Source organism: Taeniopygia guttata, chromosome 2, assembly GCF_048771995.1.
Source record: "Taeniopygia guttata chromosome 2, bTaeGut7.mat, whole genome shotgun sequence".
Taxonomy (NCBI): domain Eukaryota; kingdom Metazoa; phylum Chordata; class Aves; order Passeriformes; family Estrildidae; genus Taeniopygia; species Taeniopygia guttata.
The window spans coordinates 113,050,774-113,069,933 of record NC_133026.1 but is presented as its reverse complement, the minus strand read 5'-3'; the positions used below and the strand labels follow the sequence as shown (position 1 = coordinate 113,069,933).

Sequence of the window (19,160 nt, the reverse complement as noted above, 5' to 3'; positions counted from 1 at the left end):
GAGAGCACGGAAATGCACATTATTCAAGTCTGAAACATATATTTCAGTCTACTGTACATCACAGGATACATGAATATCTGAGTATACATCCTGGAAACGTCTGATATTCTCAGGATATTTTTCTTCTTCAATCAAATTTTTTCCAAAATAGAAATTTTTAAGCAAACTGTACATTCTTTAAAAACATTATGAGAAAGTTCTAGTAGGTTTAAGAATGATTCAATGAACCCAGAAGCTAAAGCTGTCATTTAGTTTTATGCGTAGGTGATAGGAAAACAGGAAGGGGAAAAAAATGTTCTGAGGATATTTATTTTAAGCTTTTCTTACAGCTCTTTTCACAGGTTGGTGCTATTCATGTTGAGTGTTAAAATCAAAAGGTCTGAATTCAAATATTGTGACATCTTGTATAGCTATTTCTTTCTATCTCTAAAATAAAAAGGTCCCATAACAGGATTAACAGTTTAAAAGAGTGGGTTGGTATAGACTGTAACACTAATATTTAAATGGATTCATTAAATAATAAGGGCAGCATAAGTCTGCCAATAAAAGTCTGCTTGTTTCAATAAACTTCTGAAATATATTTATTTGTCGTTACATTTATTTCATAAGCAGTATGTCTGAGAAAATCTGCTTAAATGTAGTTTTATTTCACTGCAGCAATATTTGCTTCAGGGACTCCACCTGGGACTATTTTTGTTTTAATAATTTAAACTAAGGACTGGGAAAATTCTTATAATTGATGGTATCACTCATATTTGATAATAAGAAGTAAACCAAGAGTTTTCCAAGCCTAGGGCCCTAATGTATCTTATTCCTTTATTCAAGGAGGTTAAATATGTGCTGCCAGGTAAAAGACAAAATAGCTGCATTTAAGTCAGCACAGCTACACAGACTTGATCTTTCTGGAGTTCCAGATGGTTGAAAATACATGAGCTGTCCAGGTGACACTTTAGTTAGCATTTAGCCAATGGCATTTTGCTTTTAGGGGAATTAGGATATGAAGTTTCTCTGTTGTTGATTCAGAGTCCTTCCTCATCTGTGTAACTGGGCCATGTGAGAAGATTTGTTGAAATCAAAAGGCTATTTTTATGAATAAGATTAAAATATTTTGGTCCCTGTGGCTGGCCATTTCTGTGGGGATAGATGAGCAAGCACAGTGCTCACATTTTTACTGCTTTTGTCCATTAATATTTGAATCATTAATACACAGACCCATGAGCTTAGCTTAGAAATATATGTAGTGTTTCTGCTGAGTAAGTACTTTCAGCTGGATCTGCTGAATCTATTGATGCATAATTTAAAGCCCAATGCAATCATAGCAAATATTTACTATTAATTTTCCACTATTTAAGTGAACTAAAAGTATACAAAGTAGCCCCTATGAAAGGAGTCATAACAGAAAGGGGATGCTGGGAAACAGCGTAAAAGTTTTTACGCTGAGTTTGGGAGCATTGTGTTCTGTATGAACAGCATACCCCAACAACAAAAATCTATTAAGACAAGGTGTTCTGTTCAAGCTTGTCATTCTCTGGCTCTTCCCAATCCTATTTATAAAAATTCTCTTCCAGATGTAAGACAACATATTGAAACTGAAAGCAATCAGCAGATGTTCATTTAAAAAGAAAAAACCCATAAATTAAAAATAGGAGAGTAAATGCATATTGGTTTTTTTATTATTATTTTGCATTAATTTCTTATGTGTGTGTCTTTGTGTTAATAAAACAAATAAGACATTTTAGGCTGAAGTAGTATTTGGACCACAAAGAATAAAAGTGACATTAACACTTCCAGTTGTAAATCATGGGACTCCACAAAATGGTTTGTGAGAAACCTTATAGGTTGGTAGATACTCCTATCTGAAGATTAATTTTTGAGAGAGAGCATATACATATCTTTTCCCAGAAATTTTCCAAGAAAAATACCCTAGATTTCTAATATACCTCAATAATTAATTATTTTAGATATCAGAATAATGCTTTCAGACAGTATCTCCATTTGGCTCTTAGCACTATAGAGGCTTTGAAAGGTGTATTTTAGAATTTTAACTTTTTAAAATTTTTGGATTTTTATATACAATAAAAAGTTTATCAAGTTTGAATTCAGAATAATCATTCATATTTACAGTCCTTCTCATTTTTTCTTAAATAAATTAGAGAAATAGGGCCTTTTAATAAGGTATAGAATTACTATATTCATAATTGTAAATCCAGCATATATTACATCCAACACCCAATGTTTTTTGAATCTGATGGATCAAAAGTCTAAAACGGTAAGATTTTTCAGTACATGAATACAAGGTGACAATTTTTTTTAATTATGCAAACCCACACAAAACCAGAAATTTAAAGGGTCTTCACTGCTTCTTTCAAGTTTCAGCTTTAAGTTTGATGAAATATTTAGGAAACTCTCTGTAGAGAATGGTCTGCAAAACTCCATGTGGTCTATTTTATTTCTTTTTCTGGGCTGCCTCCATCTTTTTCTATTAGTTTCCATTTAAGTAGAGCACTCTTTGTTCTGTAGCCTCTAGCAATAAACCTCTTAACTGGCACTAAAAGCCTCAATATATGATCTTTACTCTCTCAATCAATCCTCTTTATTCTAATGAGCTGAATAAATGGGAAGCTTGTCCTTAAGTAGTAGTGATCAGGTTATCAGTACACAATTGGTTGTTCCAGGGGAAGTGGCTGGGGGTGGTTGGCAGAAATCACTTAATTATCTCTCTGGCATCATACCATTCACATGTGTTATTAACAGCAGAGAAACATGCAACTTTATGTGTATTTTTGTAGAGTATCACTTGCTGTGCTAGGAATTTCTCATTGACATCAATAAAACACTAGTGTAATTGAAATTCTTGAATATATCTTTGATGGCTAATATCTCTTGGCTGGTAGACTTTAAAAAATCTACCTTTGTTGTGTAGGGGGTCTGCAATTTTTTTCTTCTTTACTTTGTTTCTAGATCACATACATTTCTTTGTGAACAGAAGAGACAAATAGTATCACACAGAAGATAATATTTTGTACTCATCTTCAGCTGACATAGCATTAATTTGAAGATATAATAAAGAGTTAAAACTGGAACATCATCTAATGTGAAAGAAGCCAAATACTGTGTTTGGTATCACCAGTTAGAGCATCTCTCATAATCCTCATACCAATGATTTCTCTTTTGTGGTAAATGCATGTGCAAAACCATCACATTCCTTAATATCTAATTCTTATGGAAATCTTCACACAGTATTTTTGGCCCAGAAGAGATGTACTGGTATTCCAGAGACAGATCCTGACCCAGTAACAAAAAAGGACATAGCTTACCAGGCAAAGGGTCTTGATCTGCATAGAGAGCTGGCAGCTCCACACATTTGTCTTCCTTAGGGTTGAACCAGCAGTCAAAAGCTAAATACATCTCTTCCTTTGTGCCTGTGTGCTTCATATGCAGTGAATCTAAGTGCCATGGCTGTTTTAGCTCACTGTGTGGGCCAGTTACCTGAACTTTGTATATTGAGCCAATATCTGCCAGTTCATCCTATGTGAGGAGAAAGACAAAATGAATGGATCTCATTTCAATTGTGCCAGAACATAGTTGGCAGCTGTATGCAACAGTTGAACAAACTTCAGTAGTTAAAAAATTGGGGTAGATTTATAACTAGTACTATCTTCTAATCAACTACTAATTTCTGATCAACATTACTAATTTCTAATCAATAAAAATTGATTTAAAAACATGAATGAGGAGAGGGAATGCTTGAGGTTTGATATTAAGGAACAAGCAATGGCAGTCACTGATGAAATTTATACACAGAAGAAGGCACAATGTTCATATATATATATTACACAAATTCAGTAGATTGTTTTCAGGCACAGAAGATTTAGCCAATTTTTAAAACTTTGGACACTGTTGGAAATATTTCTTACAACAATAAAAGTGATGCAATTAATCATAAATTTGAAAGAAAGCTAATCCACTTTTGAGGAAATATCCAAGAGATCTTTAATCCTCACTCTAGATCATAGAAATTGTACATTAAAATCTTGCATTCATACTTGAGAATAAAAACCAATCGACTTCTATTGGGTAGAAGTATAATGCACCATCTCTAGGACATACCATTACTTGAATAAGCAGAGGAGGCCTTAGATATTATACTTAGTGGTTTAAAAGAAATATTTTTTTTCACTGTAAGGAAAAAAACGGAGAAAAGAGATGTTATGTTTTCCTATTCAATACGTCTTGGATTCTTTCCCCTGCTCTTTCATTTTAAATATCCTCAGATGGTAAAAGTCCATGTGACTTGACTTCAGCCTTTCCTCTGACAGGGGCACTTCCATCTTCATACTGTTTTTTTTTTTTTCATATTTACCAGAGGTTCTTGGAAATAACTCAGAAAAACCCTCTGAGTACTCCTCATTTTGGATCATGTTTGTGGTTAGTCTGCTTAGTTCCTCTTTCACTAAAGAAAAGAGGAGCATTAAAATACAACAAATTATTTCTTTAGCTCAGTCATAAAATTTAATTCATTAAGAGGAAAAAGGTAGAGACAATAAATAACAGGAGGAAAAAGAGAAACTATACTCGAAAAACCAGTTCAGAGAAACTGATGGCAGGGATGAATAAATTACACGAGAGAAAAAAGAGAAAAATTAACCTTCTGTGCATTTAATCTCATTTATGATTCTTCCTTCTCTATCCTCAGCCCCAAAAGCTCTACAGTATCCCATGGCATATTGTATGCTTACAAATTGCTGATTTTTGTGGGATCAACAAAGCCTGTAAATCAGTACCTGCCGCGTGCTATACACTGCGATATGCACCAAGGGACCAATTCGCTCACTTAAACATTCTCAGTATGAGACACTAGGAGAATTTGCTCATTCAGAAACCATTGTTCATGTGTTGCTACCTACAAACAAAAATGATGATCTGTGCCAAACTACACAGAGGACTTAAAAATCAATTTGGTAGTTTAGTTTAAAGAAACAATTTATCTCAGAATTAAGTGGATTATTTGCTACATGATTCGTAGGCTTTTCTTGCAACAGAAAAAGGTTGAAGTACTTTGATCTGAGTTGCTTTTCCTGTGACTTGAAGTGGCAACTTTTTGTGACTCAGGTTGCTGTAGAAGATAAAAGAAAGGCATATTGGATCCTCTTCAGCAATTAAGTCAGATCCAGTGATATCCATCATCCAGAAACCTGATGACTTCATGTTGATTTCAGGCAGTTTAGGACTAAGAGTCGACCTTCTACCTTTAAAAATCATCAAAAAGAAAGGAAAGATGACAGCATGAGAGAATGATATAATCTAGCAGGACCACAGCCTTTATAGTACACAAACAAAGCTCTTTTTGCAGGTTATGTTGTATCTATAGCAACTGCTCACTAAGAATAACACATCAATATCTTTATTATCTTTTTTTGTGAAAAATTTAGCAGCTTGGTGTTCTTTCTGTGTTAAAATTTAGTTTCAATGGTATTTTTTGATGCCAATGTATTTTCCTTGTCATATTTGGAAGTAATTGCTAAGAGAATATTCAGTCACCTTTTAGAAGTCTAAGTAATTTTCTTTAAAAAGCAATCAGTGTTACTAAAGTAAATTATCATTTAAGAGCATGTAGCCATATGTAGCATGTAGGCACCTAATGCAAAGCAAACAATTCTAATGAACTTTACTTGTCACCAGATGTTACCTAGCAAAATAATAGGTGTTGTAATAGTGTGAGACTGACAGGTAACCTATAATAAACACACAAAGTTATTTGCCAGATGCTCAGAAGATCAATATCACTAACACCCTCTCTTTTTTTTTCATTAATTGTTGCTATTCTTCATTTTAGTTCTGTTTTAACCAGTCTAGGTAAAGTGAAAATTATTCCATGAAAAGGAACAGCTCAGGAAAATGTACTTTCCACAACTTAAAAAAACCACACAAACTGAATCAAGGACATGCTATGTTTTACTTCCTCTGGACAAAGTTCAGTAGTTCATTTCCTTCGCATTTAATTCTTTTCACAGGATTGAAGAAATCTGTTGGTACTTCTGAATGACTAAAGGTCCTGCTGTAAGTGTTCTTTTGCCAAGTACATCCAGGTTTAGATTTGTGCAAATCATGGCATAGTAGTAGGCGTGAAATGAGTAGAAATGAGCATACCAGAACTGCTGCTTTGTGCTGTGGAATACTCTCACAGGTAATGATTAGGCTCATTTCACTGAAGTAATTTTTCTTTAGATTTCAAATGAGACTCTAGGCCAAAAAATAGTGCATAAAATTTAAGCTATTTATCCCCATGAGGTGCACAGCCTAAGCTTGGCTATTTATCTCTCATTGAAATATGCTGTGTTTCATTTGGAAGGCAGGTGTTCCATATGCAACACATTGACAAGACAGAATTATACTAACTTTGACCTTACCAGATGTGGCTCTGCTATAACACTAAGATCAAACTGAAAATTCACATTTTCAATAAAAGTAGGATACTATAGACATCTACATGAACTGTAGTCAAATATATGTATATAAAAATGGGCAGGTCAGTTCTGCAGAACTTACCAACTGTTACAATCTCACAAACAGTCTCACATAAACCCAGATGAGTATCAAGCCAATTCCACAGTGGAAAGACCCATTCTTTGTCTGAATCTTGTGATTCCTTGACTGTTACCATCTTGAGGTACATCCCTGCTCCATAGCCTTCTCCATCATGTCCTATGACCACTTTTTGCAAATGACTCAGAGAAACAGCTTCCACCAAAAATGAATCCACCTGCAAAACAGGGAAATACAGAATTTTGACTTGAAACGTCACAAAAAATATAGGCCTGAATTAATCTGAGAATTCAAAATTTTTAAAGTCTGATTCTATATGAAGTTTAACATAGCATCTCCCTGCTGAATCTGAGAAAGCACACACTGATTAGAATTAACATTTAATCCTATATTCATCATTAATGATGCACTGTAATTTCATTTGATCTTTGATCAATATGAATCACTGCATCATTCATTTCATATTACATTAAAATCTTATACCTCAACTTTCTGACAGTCAGTTATTATAAGATTTTGGTTCTAATGAAATTTCTATCATTCAGATTTCTCATTTCTAAGGCTTATCATACAAGTCTAGATACAGATATTAATAGTTCTAAACAAAAGTTAGAAATCTGAAGAGTGTTTTTACTCCAAGATAGCTTTATAATTATTCTCCAGTAGTCAGAAAATCTGACTTTTTACTTTCCCTACAGAATGAAAATAATTTGTGGAGCAAATTGAGAAGAGCAATGGAGGAAGTTAACATGAAAGTGAAGGGTAAAAGATAAGAGACAGGAAGGGAAGCAGAATGGGGAAGGCAGAGATAGACATGAGAGAATTAAGCACAAGTAACAATAGATGAGAAAAGAGACCAGAAAAACAAGATAAGTAAAAATGTGTAATGCAAAGAAAGAAATTGTATGCCCCACTAAATTTCTGTGAGAAAGCCAGATATTCTGTATAGGGGCCAGATGGACCTCACAGTAACTGCTGAAGATTAGAAAGTTATGAAAAACTGGAGTTTGAACAGCAAAGTCTAGGAATATAATTAACACCATAATACAAATAAAATAATTCAGTAGTAGGCACTAACTAAACTGGATGTCAAAACAATTAAAAAACCAAGATATTAGCAAGCTCATCTCTAAAAGAATACAGTAGTTGTCAAAGTCCTATGTGTTTTTCCTATTACTTTTTAAATAAAATATTGGAGAAACAAATTTTCTGCTACTGATAGTGAAAGTACTTCCATATAACAGAAAGATCTTATTTTTTTCTAGTAATAGTCAGAACCCAACAGCAGATTGGGAGCAGAAATCATTAATTTAATTAATTAAGATATTTTAGGAAATAAATCCATGTATGTACATAAATTAAAAGAATTACAATATAGGGCTGTCTTCCTTATATAGGCATAGTTCTGAGAAATACACAATAATGAAATTTAGAAATTGTCTCAGTTCATTACTGATTCCAATTTTACTCTAACAAGTGCTGTGGCAGTTATCTAATAAAATTATTTCACAGAAATCTAAGCCTCTCCTTGACAATGGACACTTTCAAACATCCTTGTTCAGTGAGTGAATGTCTAATTCAAAAGAGAAGAATTTTATTTATAGTGTTTATTTAGAAACACTGGGTTTATTTGCATTCTTTTTCTAAGTGGATTTTTTTTTTGTCTAAACTTGCTGATATTGAGTTGGTGTTTCAAAGTGGGATTTCAGAAACATCATAGACTGCAAAAGTCTCATGGAAATTTCTCTAATTTTTTACTGATTGTTCAATTTTTTACTCCCTGTTCTGTCCTAAAGTTTGAAAAGAAGAAGTCAGAAGCATGATCACAGAGGTTCTCCCCACTAATCTGCTTTTTATTGCTCATGTGGAATCTTTATTGCCATGTGGGTGTGTGCTTGTATAGGAAATAAATAACACTGGAATTGGTCTATTGTGAATATGTGGACGATAAATTCTGTGAACGTTTCCAAATTCTTGCATATCTAGCCAGATATATCTGAGCAAGCATTAAGTAACACTTAATGCAGTTCTAACCCCTGTACATTTACTGCAGTATGGAGCCATTACCTTATTTCTCTGAAATTTTCTTCCTTTCGTTAGAGATGTATGAAGTTTCCTCACACCTGTGTCCCCTCTTTTGCCATAGAGAGTGATATAAACATTTGCAAAAGTCCCTGCTCCCCAGCGGTCACCAATATGCACAGAAACAACATACTTATAGACTGTACAAAAAGAAAATAAAAAAAAAAAATAATTAAAGCTGATTAAATACAAGCTATACTTAAAAATAAAACAGCAACACAGACTATTTAGTAAGACTATAGATTTTTTTTATTTCTGCAGCTGCAAAAAAATCTGCTTCATAGTGAATGAAATAACCAGGTTACTCTTTATGAATCTGATCTCTTTGTGCTAAGTTCAATGAAAACTTTCCATTCAGTTTCTTTGAAATTTGAAGGAAATTGGACAGTTTAGACTTATAAATGTAGGCAAATTCTGCCTGATTCTGTTTTATTGTGCAAGATCTAGAAAGTAAGAATTCATTTGAGTTAGTTCAGGAGCTAAACTAAAAACTAATTAAAAACGGAATTATCTTTGAAATAGATAATTAGCACAGGTCAAATAAGGTTATGCAAATTTAAATAAGAACAGTTGCAACATAGCATCTGGATGCATGATATGACATACAAGTATAAAAAATTACAAAATGCACTTATTAACTTAAAGAAGGAAACTATAAAGTCTTTGCCTTTATATTGATTCTGTATGAATGCATTTTCACAGTCCGATCAGATTTTCTTCTGAGGAAGATCATTTAATTGCATATATATTCAGGCTCATACAAAAAGAATAACCAAAATTTTTCAAATGTCATTTTTAATGTACAGTTCTGTGGAGTTAACATTTAACTAATGTAACACTATACTTTCTTTTAAGGTCATTAATAGAGTTGGGTATTCAGGAATCTGAACTTCTGGAACTTTAGTTTAGCAAAGCAGTCATGTCTCTAATTACTTTTATCTCATGTGTAACTGCTAAATTTTCTGAACAAATGCAGGACTTCTGTAAGTCTTCACATTCCAAGGGCATCTCTAAGACCTCTCAGCATGGCAAAAAAAAGTAGTCCTTAGGAAAAAAAACCCCAACCTTTCTGTGCAATAAGCCTTACTTCTGATACTTATATCAGCAAGTGAAGGTATTGTAAACTATGTAATTCAATAGTGACTCTAGAACAAATAATTTCCATGGCTTTGAACATGTTTGTTTCCCTAAAACGTCCAATTGTATTGTTCAGTTTTTCTCATTTAAAATCATGCAGAAGACTTAGCAGCTGTAAAATTCAATATGCAATTTACCTGGAAAATTAAAATATAATTTTCAACATTCTTTCAGTGCATATGTGAACACAGGTGCAACAGAGCCACTGAAGGTATCAAATCCAGACAAAACACTATATTATATCTGTGGCACTGATATATTTTCAAGCAGTTAATTTACAGTGTTTATGTCTTCTTGGTGTTTTTACCTGGTAAAGATTTCTGGTCCTCGGTGACTGTGGGGAATTCTTTTACCAGCTCCTTATTCCCTCTCTTAAGAGAGAGCCAGCAGTTACACTCAAAGTTCAGTTCTTGTTTCGTATGCAACTCTTGTAAGTGAAAAGACTTCAGATGCCAGCCCTGAAAGCCTGGCACATCATCACAGCTGACTCGAATCTTGTATACATCTCCCAGATCTCCAGTCTCAACCTGCACCAAATAGCATGAGGAAGAGGGTACTCTCAAGGCTGGTTCACTTAGAAAGATTTTCTCCAATCCCAGTGTAGAATTTCTAAACTTAACAGTAAATAATGGAAAAGTTTGAGGCTAGTATAAGTGTGATGATAGAATCAATCATTTTTATTTCATGGTATAATCATGGGTGAGATTATCTCCTTTATTAGTATTGCGAGCATGATACTCTGTAAGCATATATACTGTAATTATGATAACTTTGGAGTGAGTAACAGCTAAAATTGGTAAGATCTGTGCATTTAGGCTATTTAGACAAAAGGTAACACAGAGAGTTGTGACCCTACTAGATAAAGAGAGCATTAATTTACGATTAAAGATTCTAATATCAGCAGCCAAGTGAGGTATTAACTTAAAGATTATTACTATGAGCCTGGAATCACAAAATTTTTTAGGTTGGAAAAGATCTTTAAGATCATCAAGTCCAATCATTAACACAGCACTGCCAAATCCACCAGTAAAACATGTCCCTGAGTGCTACCTCAGCATGTTTGTGAATACCTCCAGGATGGTTACTTGACCACTGCCCTTGTCAGCCTGTCCCAGTGCTTGGCAACCCTACTGGTGAAGAAGTTTTACTAAATTCTCTTTTGCTAAATGGTTTTGACTAGAACATAAAACTACTTTACAACCAATTCTTCATTAAAGGAAAGGTATATTTCTGAATAAAAATAAATAAGTTACAGAAATAACTGTGTAGGACAACACAGCCCTGTTTCCATACTACATGTGGAAATTCAATAACTGGTTGCTGATTGTGGGTAATGATTTGCATGACATTAACCACCGCATGGTAAGTCTCCTGAACAATGGGAAGTAATGTGGCAGCCATGTAATGGGTAGCTACAAGAGCATGGGAAGTGATTTCGAGTGAAACAACTGAGAACTAGTAATTTTTAAAGGCAACATTTTTTTTTATTATCAAAATACTTAATAAAAAAAATGTTGCCAGTGGCTTTGTCCTTCTCCCACATTGATGCTTTTTTTTTTTCCCCACCTCAGTCAAAACATAAGATTTGGTGACTTTCCAGGGAATAAATCCTTTGTGCACCCTATAGCATCACAATAATAAACTGAAATTAGCCTTACACAATCATGCCCTGGCTCTGACAGCACCACCAGCAGATTGGCTCCTAAGACAGAGCACAGACCTAACAGATCAATTTATTTTGCTTCTCAGCAGAGCTCTGAACGTGACAGCCCTTCACTGCTGACCTCTCTTGCTTAAAGCTAGTTCATGTGTATTTGCACAGTGAACACAAGCATGTAGGGAAGTACCAGCTACCTAATTCTAATTAGAGAGGTATTAAAAAAATTTGCTTTGTCATTTTGGGAGAGTTGGAAATCATTTTTAGTAACTGTTATGCACGTAAGAAATAGTAAAATATCAGAGTATGAAGAGGAATAGTTAATTGAAAATAAAACTACCTGCCCAAACCATTTTAGAGGAATTTTATGATGGGTTTATGATGCAGAACTTATGAAAAGAGGCCTTTAGTAGGAAGGAATTGCATTTGATGGATTAAAAGATCCCTTCCAGTCTGAATTTCTTGAGGTATTATAAGTGGTTGCCATGCCACCCCTACACAATTTCATGACTCAGGGCATTGTTCAAGGAGCAGAGAAGAGTTCCTTTCCATTGCCCATATAACAGCCCTGGGCTGCTCGGAGCTCCTGAACTGTAACTCCACAGTACACGAAAAGGCCACACAGCAGCAGTTATACACCAGAAAAGAGGGCACCAGACTTGTCCTCTCTCTAAGCCTAGCCTGCCCTGCCTGTCTCTGTGCCATTGTGCTCACAGAAATCAAAGCTGTCCCTGACTGGGTCTCCAGTCCTGCAGTGTGAAAAGGGAAATAAGTGGGCAGAGTTTCACATCAAGATTTTTCATTCATGCTGTGTATGTTACAAAGGATATAATTAGCTATGTATCATTAGCTGAGGTGGACTAAGTGGATTAATTCCTTGCAAAATATGCATTCCACCTAATTAAACTTAACAGGAATTATTTGGGTTCATTGAGAGGAGAGTACACAGGTTCTCCACCCATCTAAACTACAATTCTTTCACAGACAACAAAGTAATTGTTTCTTCTCTTTCAGAACCAGACTACTGACTTTTAAAATTATTTCCTGCACATTTTTTTCTCATGCATGGATCTCATGACTATATCACACAGCTACTCCAAATGCTGTGAACAACTTATTCCATAAAGCTCTCTATTTGGGAGTTGCAAAAGTACAGAACTTGGTTAGTTTTATGTGACAGGACAAGCTGTAATTCACATTTTACTTTGTCTTCTGCTACCCTAATTTGCAATTCACTAGGATTCTAAGTTGTCATAAATACATGTGCTATAATCCTTGTAGGAAATGCACAGAGGAGATTTATAGGAAAATAATCCCAAAATACAGGACAGACTATTTAGAAGCCACAATTGTCCTTTTTTTTTCTAGAATCACAATTTCAATTAATTCCCTGACTGCCACGGAACTAGCAAGTACTAATAATCATACTGTTTATGATCCGTGGAATTAAACACCAGCTATTTTCAAATGAGGGTATTAGATAGTTCCCTGTTTTTCCACTTACAGTTATGGCCAGTATTAGCTTTTTTTGTTCAGATCCATCATTGTACCCCATGCTGCCATTACATTATTCTTGTAATCATTTTCTGATCAGTTTAGTGTAAGCAGTTTTCCTTTGGTATATGATATTCTATCTTAGATCCAAAATTGTCTGTTCCCTTCACCAATGTCTATTAATGGATGCAACATGAGCTGTGAAGCAGAGACAGACATATAATCAAAGCATATATCCAGTGAATGTCCTTGTTTTAAATTTGTTTTTGCAAGAATATTTGCAAATTTGTTTTTGCAAGAATATTTGCAAGAGGATACTTTACCTCGTTCATTATAATTTCCTAATTAATTTTTTCACACTTATTTATTCAGAATAGTTTTCTCTAATATTCAGAACTTGAAATCTTAGCTGAGTTGGCATGATTTGTCACGTACTAAACAACACAATATGTTTTCCATTACATGCCTAAATCTTTAGGAGCCTGGCTCTTAAAATTAGGAGGAGCTACTGTGCTTCAGAGACAGGTAACTGATAATTAGAGAATTTCATAACATTTTAAATTTTTTCCTTTTTAACTCACACAGGGCTTCTCAAAGACATTGTGCTTAGGGTAATGAAAGCCTTGTAAATTTTACTGTTTGGGTGCATATTTAAATATGATTCCTTTTCATTCTTTTCTCTGTTAAAAACAAGCAAACAAACAAAAAAACCAAACAAATCACACATGCCCACCCACCCCATAAATTATTCTACTTAATAGGGTTTCATCAAACCTACTAAAATTCAACTGAACAGCCATCTGTCACATACTCCAGAAATTCTTCTGCTTGTTTGGAGAATCATCTCATACTGTGGAATTGGATAATTGTATTATGTGATTTGAAACTTTGTCACCTTTTTGATCCTTAATGCAAAATACATTCAGAATTTATCATGTATTTACCAACAGTCCTACTTGAAGAGCACTATTGCTAATTTTGTACTACCCATGCTAGTGTTTTGGACAACAGTTTTGGACATCCTAATCTCACACTCTGTGCCATGTATTTTAAAATTCTCTGGAGAACAGAATGTGTTCGATACAGCAGGACCTTCCAAATACATACTCTGACAAAATCACTCTGCTAGCAGCCAAGAAACAAAGATAACTGTGAGAAAGACCCATATACTTTACAAATCTATTCATTCCATGTGAGATCAATGATTGATTCCAATCATCACCAGACTACCAAGGAAAAAATTTTACCTCTTCACTGGTTTCTTGCCATGCTGCCCTCAGTGCTACAACTCCTGTCAGATTTCATAACATTGATGCAATCACCAATTTTTAAATTTATTTTTTAAAACTAAAAATAATTAAATTAATTATTTTAATGTTCTAATTAAATTAATTATTTTTTAAGCAGCTCAACTACCATACTACACATTTTTGAGACTACCAAAACCCAACTGTACCTAAGAGAATGCATCTATTTTCTCTCTTTTAATTTATTCTTTATGCTTGCTATGTGCAATTAAACTACACCTGTTCTTTCATAGGAGTAGATTTGGCATATTTTGGATGGAAAAATCATGCTGAATATGATACACATCTGTGCATATACTTATGTAAGAACACCTGGAAAATCAGGAATTTGCATGCCTTTCTGTCCTCAATGTGCAATAAATGTCTCTCTGAGATCAAAACTTAAGCTTACTGTTTCAAAACTATGAAAGCTGCTTATAGCATATAACCTGTTGTTCTTTTTACTGCACTATATTATTAAGGATGTTTGTCTAGAGCCAGGATCTTGGGGGAAGGTTAAAAGTTCATTTATTCATGCTTTTTGGAAAGCTGAATTCACGGCTTGTCCTCGTGATATCATGTTCATGCCTCCAGCCTGCTGCTACAGTGAGAAAACAAAAGTGAAGTTTCTGCATTCTTCTGCATAGTCTTAGTAAGAAAAAGAAAGGGAAAGCAAAACAAAACTGGGTTCATTGTCTCAAGCACCTAAAGAGGTATGAAGGTGTTTATGGAGATACCTATGAATCCCTAAATGCCCCTTTATACCAGAAGTGCTGTTCTATAAGCTGCACTGTAAGCAATGCAACAAAGAGATAAAATGTCACATACAGTAAATAATGCTCAAATAGTACTAACTTCTTCATACAAAGCAATAAAAACAAGGACACAAATAGCTGTGGGGAAAATACAGGCACTAACCCAAAGTCTATCCAAAGTATGAACAAGCATTCAGAAAGCTGCTGGAGTGGAAGGCTACAACCCATAATGTACCAAGGATAGTAGACTATGAGAGACAACCACAACTGACACACAGAAATAGTAATTTCTCCTAGTGTAATACCCAATCATTGAAATTAGGCAGCCTTAACAAAGAATACATGCCACATGGGAAATTACCAACATGCTGGATGTAGCAGCATCACTGCTTTATGCAATGATGCTTGCCAAAATTCAGTCAGCTGGTGCTCCTGCTCCATAGATAGATTCTGCCTCTACTGACCTCTTCAGTTTATGTTCATGGCATAGGATAGGAAACTTGTTTTGTTGCTCAGTGTGTTTCCTGTGTGTTTTCTGATAAGCAGCTGTTTCCTTGTCCTTAAGAAGTGCCATTTATCTTTTCATTTACTCCCCATAAAGTTCCTAAATTGCTTTAGCTTGTTATTTAAACTAAAAATTCAGCCTGGATCAGGTCATTACAATGAGGCTTCGACATAATTTTCTAAATGTAGCTTTTCCATTGTTTTCAGAATGTTCATTGTAGCCATTGAAAAGTCTTTCTGAGCTGTATAAAACTGCCTCAAATTGCAAGCTATTTCTCCCATCTTGTTGGCTAGAAGCTGTACTTCATGACAATCAACAGAATTTGCAATGACTTTGCCTATAAAGCCAGGACAGAATTTGAAGATTAAAAGGGTGCCTCAAATGAATCCTCTCAAATCATCAGCATGTGTGTCAGGTGTATGAATGGTCAGGATGGTTAGAGTTGATTTTAATACTGGCCATATATAAGCTATTGCTTCAGAGTTCACCACACTTTGATATGCATGAATGCATTCTCCAGTGATTTGTGATTATACAGAAAAATCCTCTGCCTGCTGGCCTGAGAGACAGAACAATCCTGTGGAGAGTGGATACTACTTTAAAAAGATGGAAATGAAGGAAAGAAAAACCCACTTATGTCCCCTGGGAGTGCTGCCCAATCCTTCATCTTCTGCATTCACAAATAATTGTATATTGCCTTTTGTATGAACTTCAACTCAAAAATCTTCAGGGAATTAGAAAAAAAATGCAAGATGAGCTGGTGAATGCAATAAATTCCACAAAAGAATCCATGGAGGTGGCTGTAGTAGAACAGGACTAACAGTAGGAGATGACCCAAGACCTATACTTACGTCATTTCATCTTTGTAAATAATTACATCATTTTGTAGCAGAAAAATCAACAGTATATATATAATGCTAGTTATACACACACACACACACACACACATATACATATATACATATATCTATATCATTATCTATATTTATATTGTAGAGGGCAATGTCATGATAAATTCTTTGCAGTACTGCATATTTCTGACTTACAATGAATTCATCAGTTGCTCTGGGGAGAAAGCACACATATCCTGGGGTTTGTGGAGAAAGCAGAAGCTCATCACTTTTGCCCTTTGAGCCATAAATCACAAGGGTCCTTTTACATTCCTGTGGCTCTGGGGAATCTCCATCTGTTTTAACCCACACTCTCCACCATTGTGCTAAAACAGGAAAAACATTTTTAGCATCAATCTACCAATTAAACATTTTTAGGATCAATAGTAGAGAGCAATGAATGTTGTTACTATCACAAATAAGAGTTATAGATTAGAGTTATGAGTTTACATCCCATTTACTATTAATTAAAAAATCTCTTGAAGTATAGCTCAGACTTGATAAACACAAGACAATTGTTGAAGTGGGTATGAAAACAGAAATTACTACATAGGAAGCAGAAAAAAGACACTTTGCCTAGGGGTGTTTTTTGCATTCTCTGTATCAAAATACTTTAATTACAGTAAATATTTTAATAAATTTCAGTTCTTAGAATGTTCTTATGTAACATGTAAAGAATATTAATCTTTTGAAAGACTTCTATGTGGTACATTTGTGAGGTCTGCTGGCTAATACATAACTATCTAAACAATGAAACGTCAACTTCTTTTTCTCAGATTTTTCTAACATAATTTGTCATGTACAGTCTGCTCAGATCACTCATTAGGGGTTGAATACAAAATTCAGGAAATTTTGACGAGATATTTGCACTGACCTCACCTCATGGCTTGAGCCTTTTAAAGGTTGTTTTTTGGTAAGTCACCTGTACTCCTAACAGTGTTAGAAGTCCACTATGCAACTGGGAAGCTGCTCCAGGTGTGGGGGAAATACAGTGTCTTAGAAGGATAGTATAGTTTAGGAAGCTACTTAAGTGCTTGAAGGTAAATCATCCTCTGAAAACAAAGGTATTATTTGTTGAAATGACACTTGATCCTGAATGGCAAGAGGAACTTAACAATGAAAGCAAATTAAAAGCTTTTGTTTAGACTGTGGCTAATATTTTAATAATACAATCGTTTGCTAATAGGACTAATATAAAGAGAAATATTTTGTGATTATGTGTAATCCCACAATACAATATGCTGATAAAATGAATTTTAGAATAATTTAATTCAGAAATAAATCGGATGTGACTTTTTCTTACAGAACTGTGTGCTATTTTCCTACCTTTTGTTTTCCTCTGCCTGCTTAAAGATGGAGACTAGATGAAAACCTGATCTGGTTTCCTTGATTTATAATTTTCCTCTTTTTTCTTTTTTTTTTTTTTTTTTAGCTAATCCTGGTTTTTTTTTCTCTTGTTATGGAACCTGTTTCTGCCTTACATCTTACTGTTCCCTGACTCTTCTGGGCTCAGCTAGAAAACAGCAGGCAAATACTCATCTCACAGCCAGTCTTCTGAGTAACACACTAGCTGAAAGGATCCCTCCATCTGAATTCTTTTTTTAAGGTCATTTCCAGCAATGAGTCAGATGTAGTGTGTGGAAGATCCACACTTTGCCTAATGAGGAACTTTTGCTGTTTGATATATGTGCCAGCTTTGAATTTTATCTCCTTGTGCCAGGTTGGCATGTGGTACTCTTCAGGGTGTCACACTTGGTGAAGTCAGGCATTGTTTGAGCTTTTGCTGATCCTGAGCACTCCAAGGGTTTATGAGGAGCTTCAAATTTTTACAAAGACTCCCAGCATAGCCCTGAATCTCTTATCCTGTCCAACCATGCTCCATTTTGAAGGCTGTCGCAGGAACACAGCAGAGGGGAAATTAAGATAATTTTGCAGTTCTGTATTTCTCAAGTGGAGCTTTTTTTTTTTTTTTTTTTTCTCTTTGTACTATCCCTCTGCTCCAGGAGAGATCAAGCCCTAACTTAAGAGAAATCACAGAGGCATAACTGGTTGTTTCCCTCCTCAAAGAGGTAGCATGTTCAGAGAAGGTATTTCGAGCAAGGTGGTTTATTTTAATTAATATCCATTATTGTATTTTTAATTATTATTTTAGTAGGAAGGCTAAGACACCAGTTAGGAGTTTTCCAGGGAATAAATCAATGGTTACAGATTTAAGGTCTCTTAGTGTCTGTGATTCTTTATTGTCCTACACTTACTTCTAATGCTTCTACAGATTATTAAATGAACTATCAGAGACTGACTGCATTTTCTCTCTGTTCAACAAATTCATTTAACCTGCTCATGCCAGAAGAATCAAAAAATCCTTTGTCTAATATTCTATTCACTTAGACATCTATTTGGTGAGGATGGCTACATGAGACAGAAAACTGATGCCAAGTATTTGTTGTGTTCAGTGATTTCTATACCTCCCCAGGAGTGAAGTTGTGGAAGTGAGACAGCTGGGCTTCAATAGGTCATTTTTCTGTGTTTCATCTGTGTGGCACATTAAAAAAGACTTTTCCCCAGATATCACTGACCTCTGTTAACTTCCTTTCAGAGTGATCATTGTGTTCATGTGTTATTGTACTTCTACAACTTATGTGTAAAGCTAGAGCCATTTACTTTGAGGCATCAATGTAGGAAGCACTAAAATGAATAGCAGAGGAAAAAACAGAACTCTGGGGGAAAAAAAGGTCTCAGAATTCTCTCTTTACTATAATGATATAACCAAGAATCTGATTCACATTACAGAGATTTATCCAGATATAT

At 34.7% G+C, this 19,160-nt stretch overlaps 1 protein-coding gene across 1 annotated transcript in view; it reads right to left on the bottom strand.

The window, feature by feature from the left end:
* The window catches only part of LOC115493890 (lipoxygenase homology domain-containing protein 1), a 189,953-nt gene that overhangs the window by 60,684 nt on the left and 110,109 nt on the right, over positions 1 to 19,160 (bottom strand). Inside the window, exons 32-37 of the mRNA XM_072924659.1 lie at positions 16,509 to 16,678; positions 10,073 to 10,292; positions 8,614 to 8,768; positions 6,550 to 6,763; positions 5,059 to 5,249; positions 3,318 to 3,528 (exon numbers count right to left, since the gene is read on the bottom strand). Of these exons, the coding sequence (XP_072780760.1) occupies positions 3,318 to 3,528; positions 5,059 to 5,249; positions 6,550 to 6,763; positions 8,614 to 8,768; positions 10,073 to 10,292; positions 16,509 to 16,678 (1,161 nt within the window). The remainder of the gene's footprint in view (positions 1 to 3,317; positions 3,529 to 5,058; positions 5,250 to 6,549; positions 6,764 to 8,613; positions 8,769 to 10,072; positions 10,293 to 16,508; positions 16,679 to 19,160) is intronic.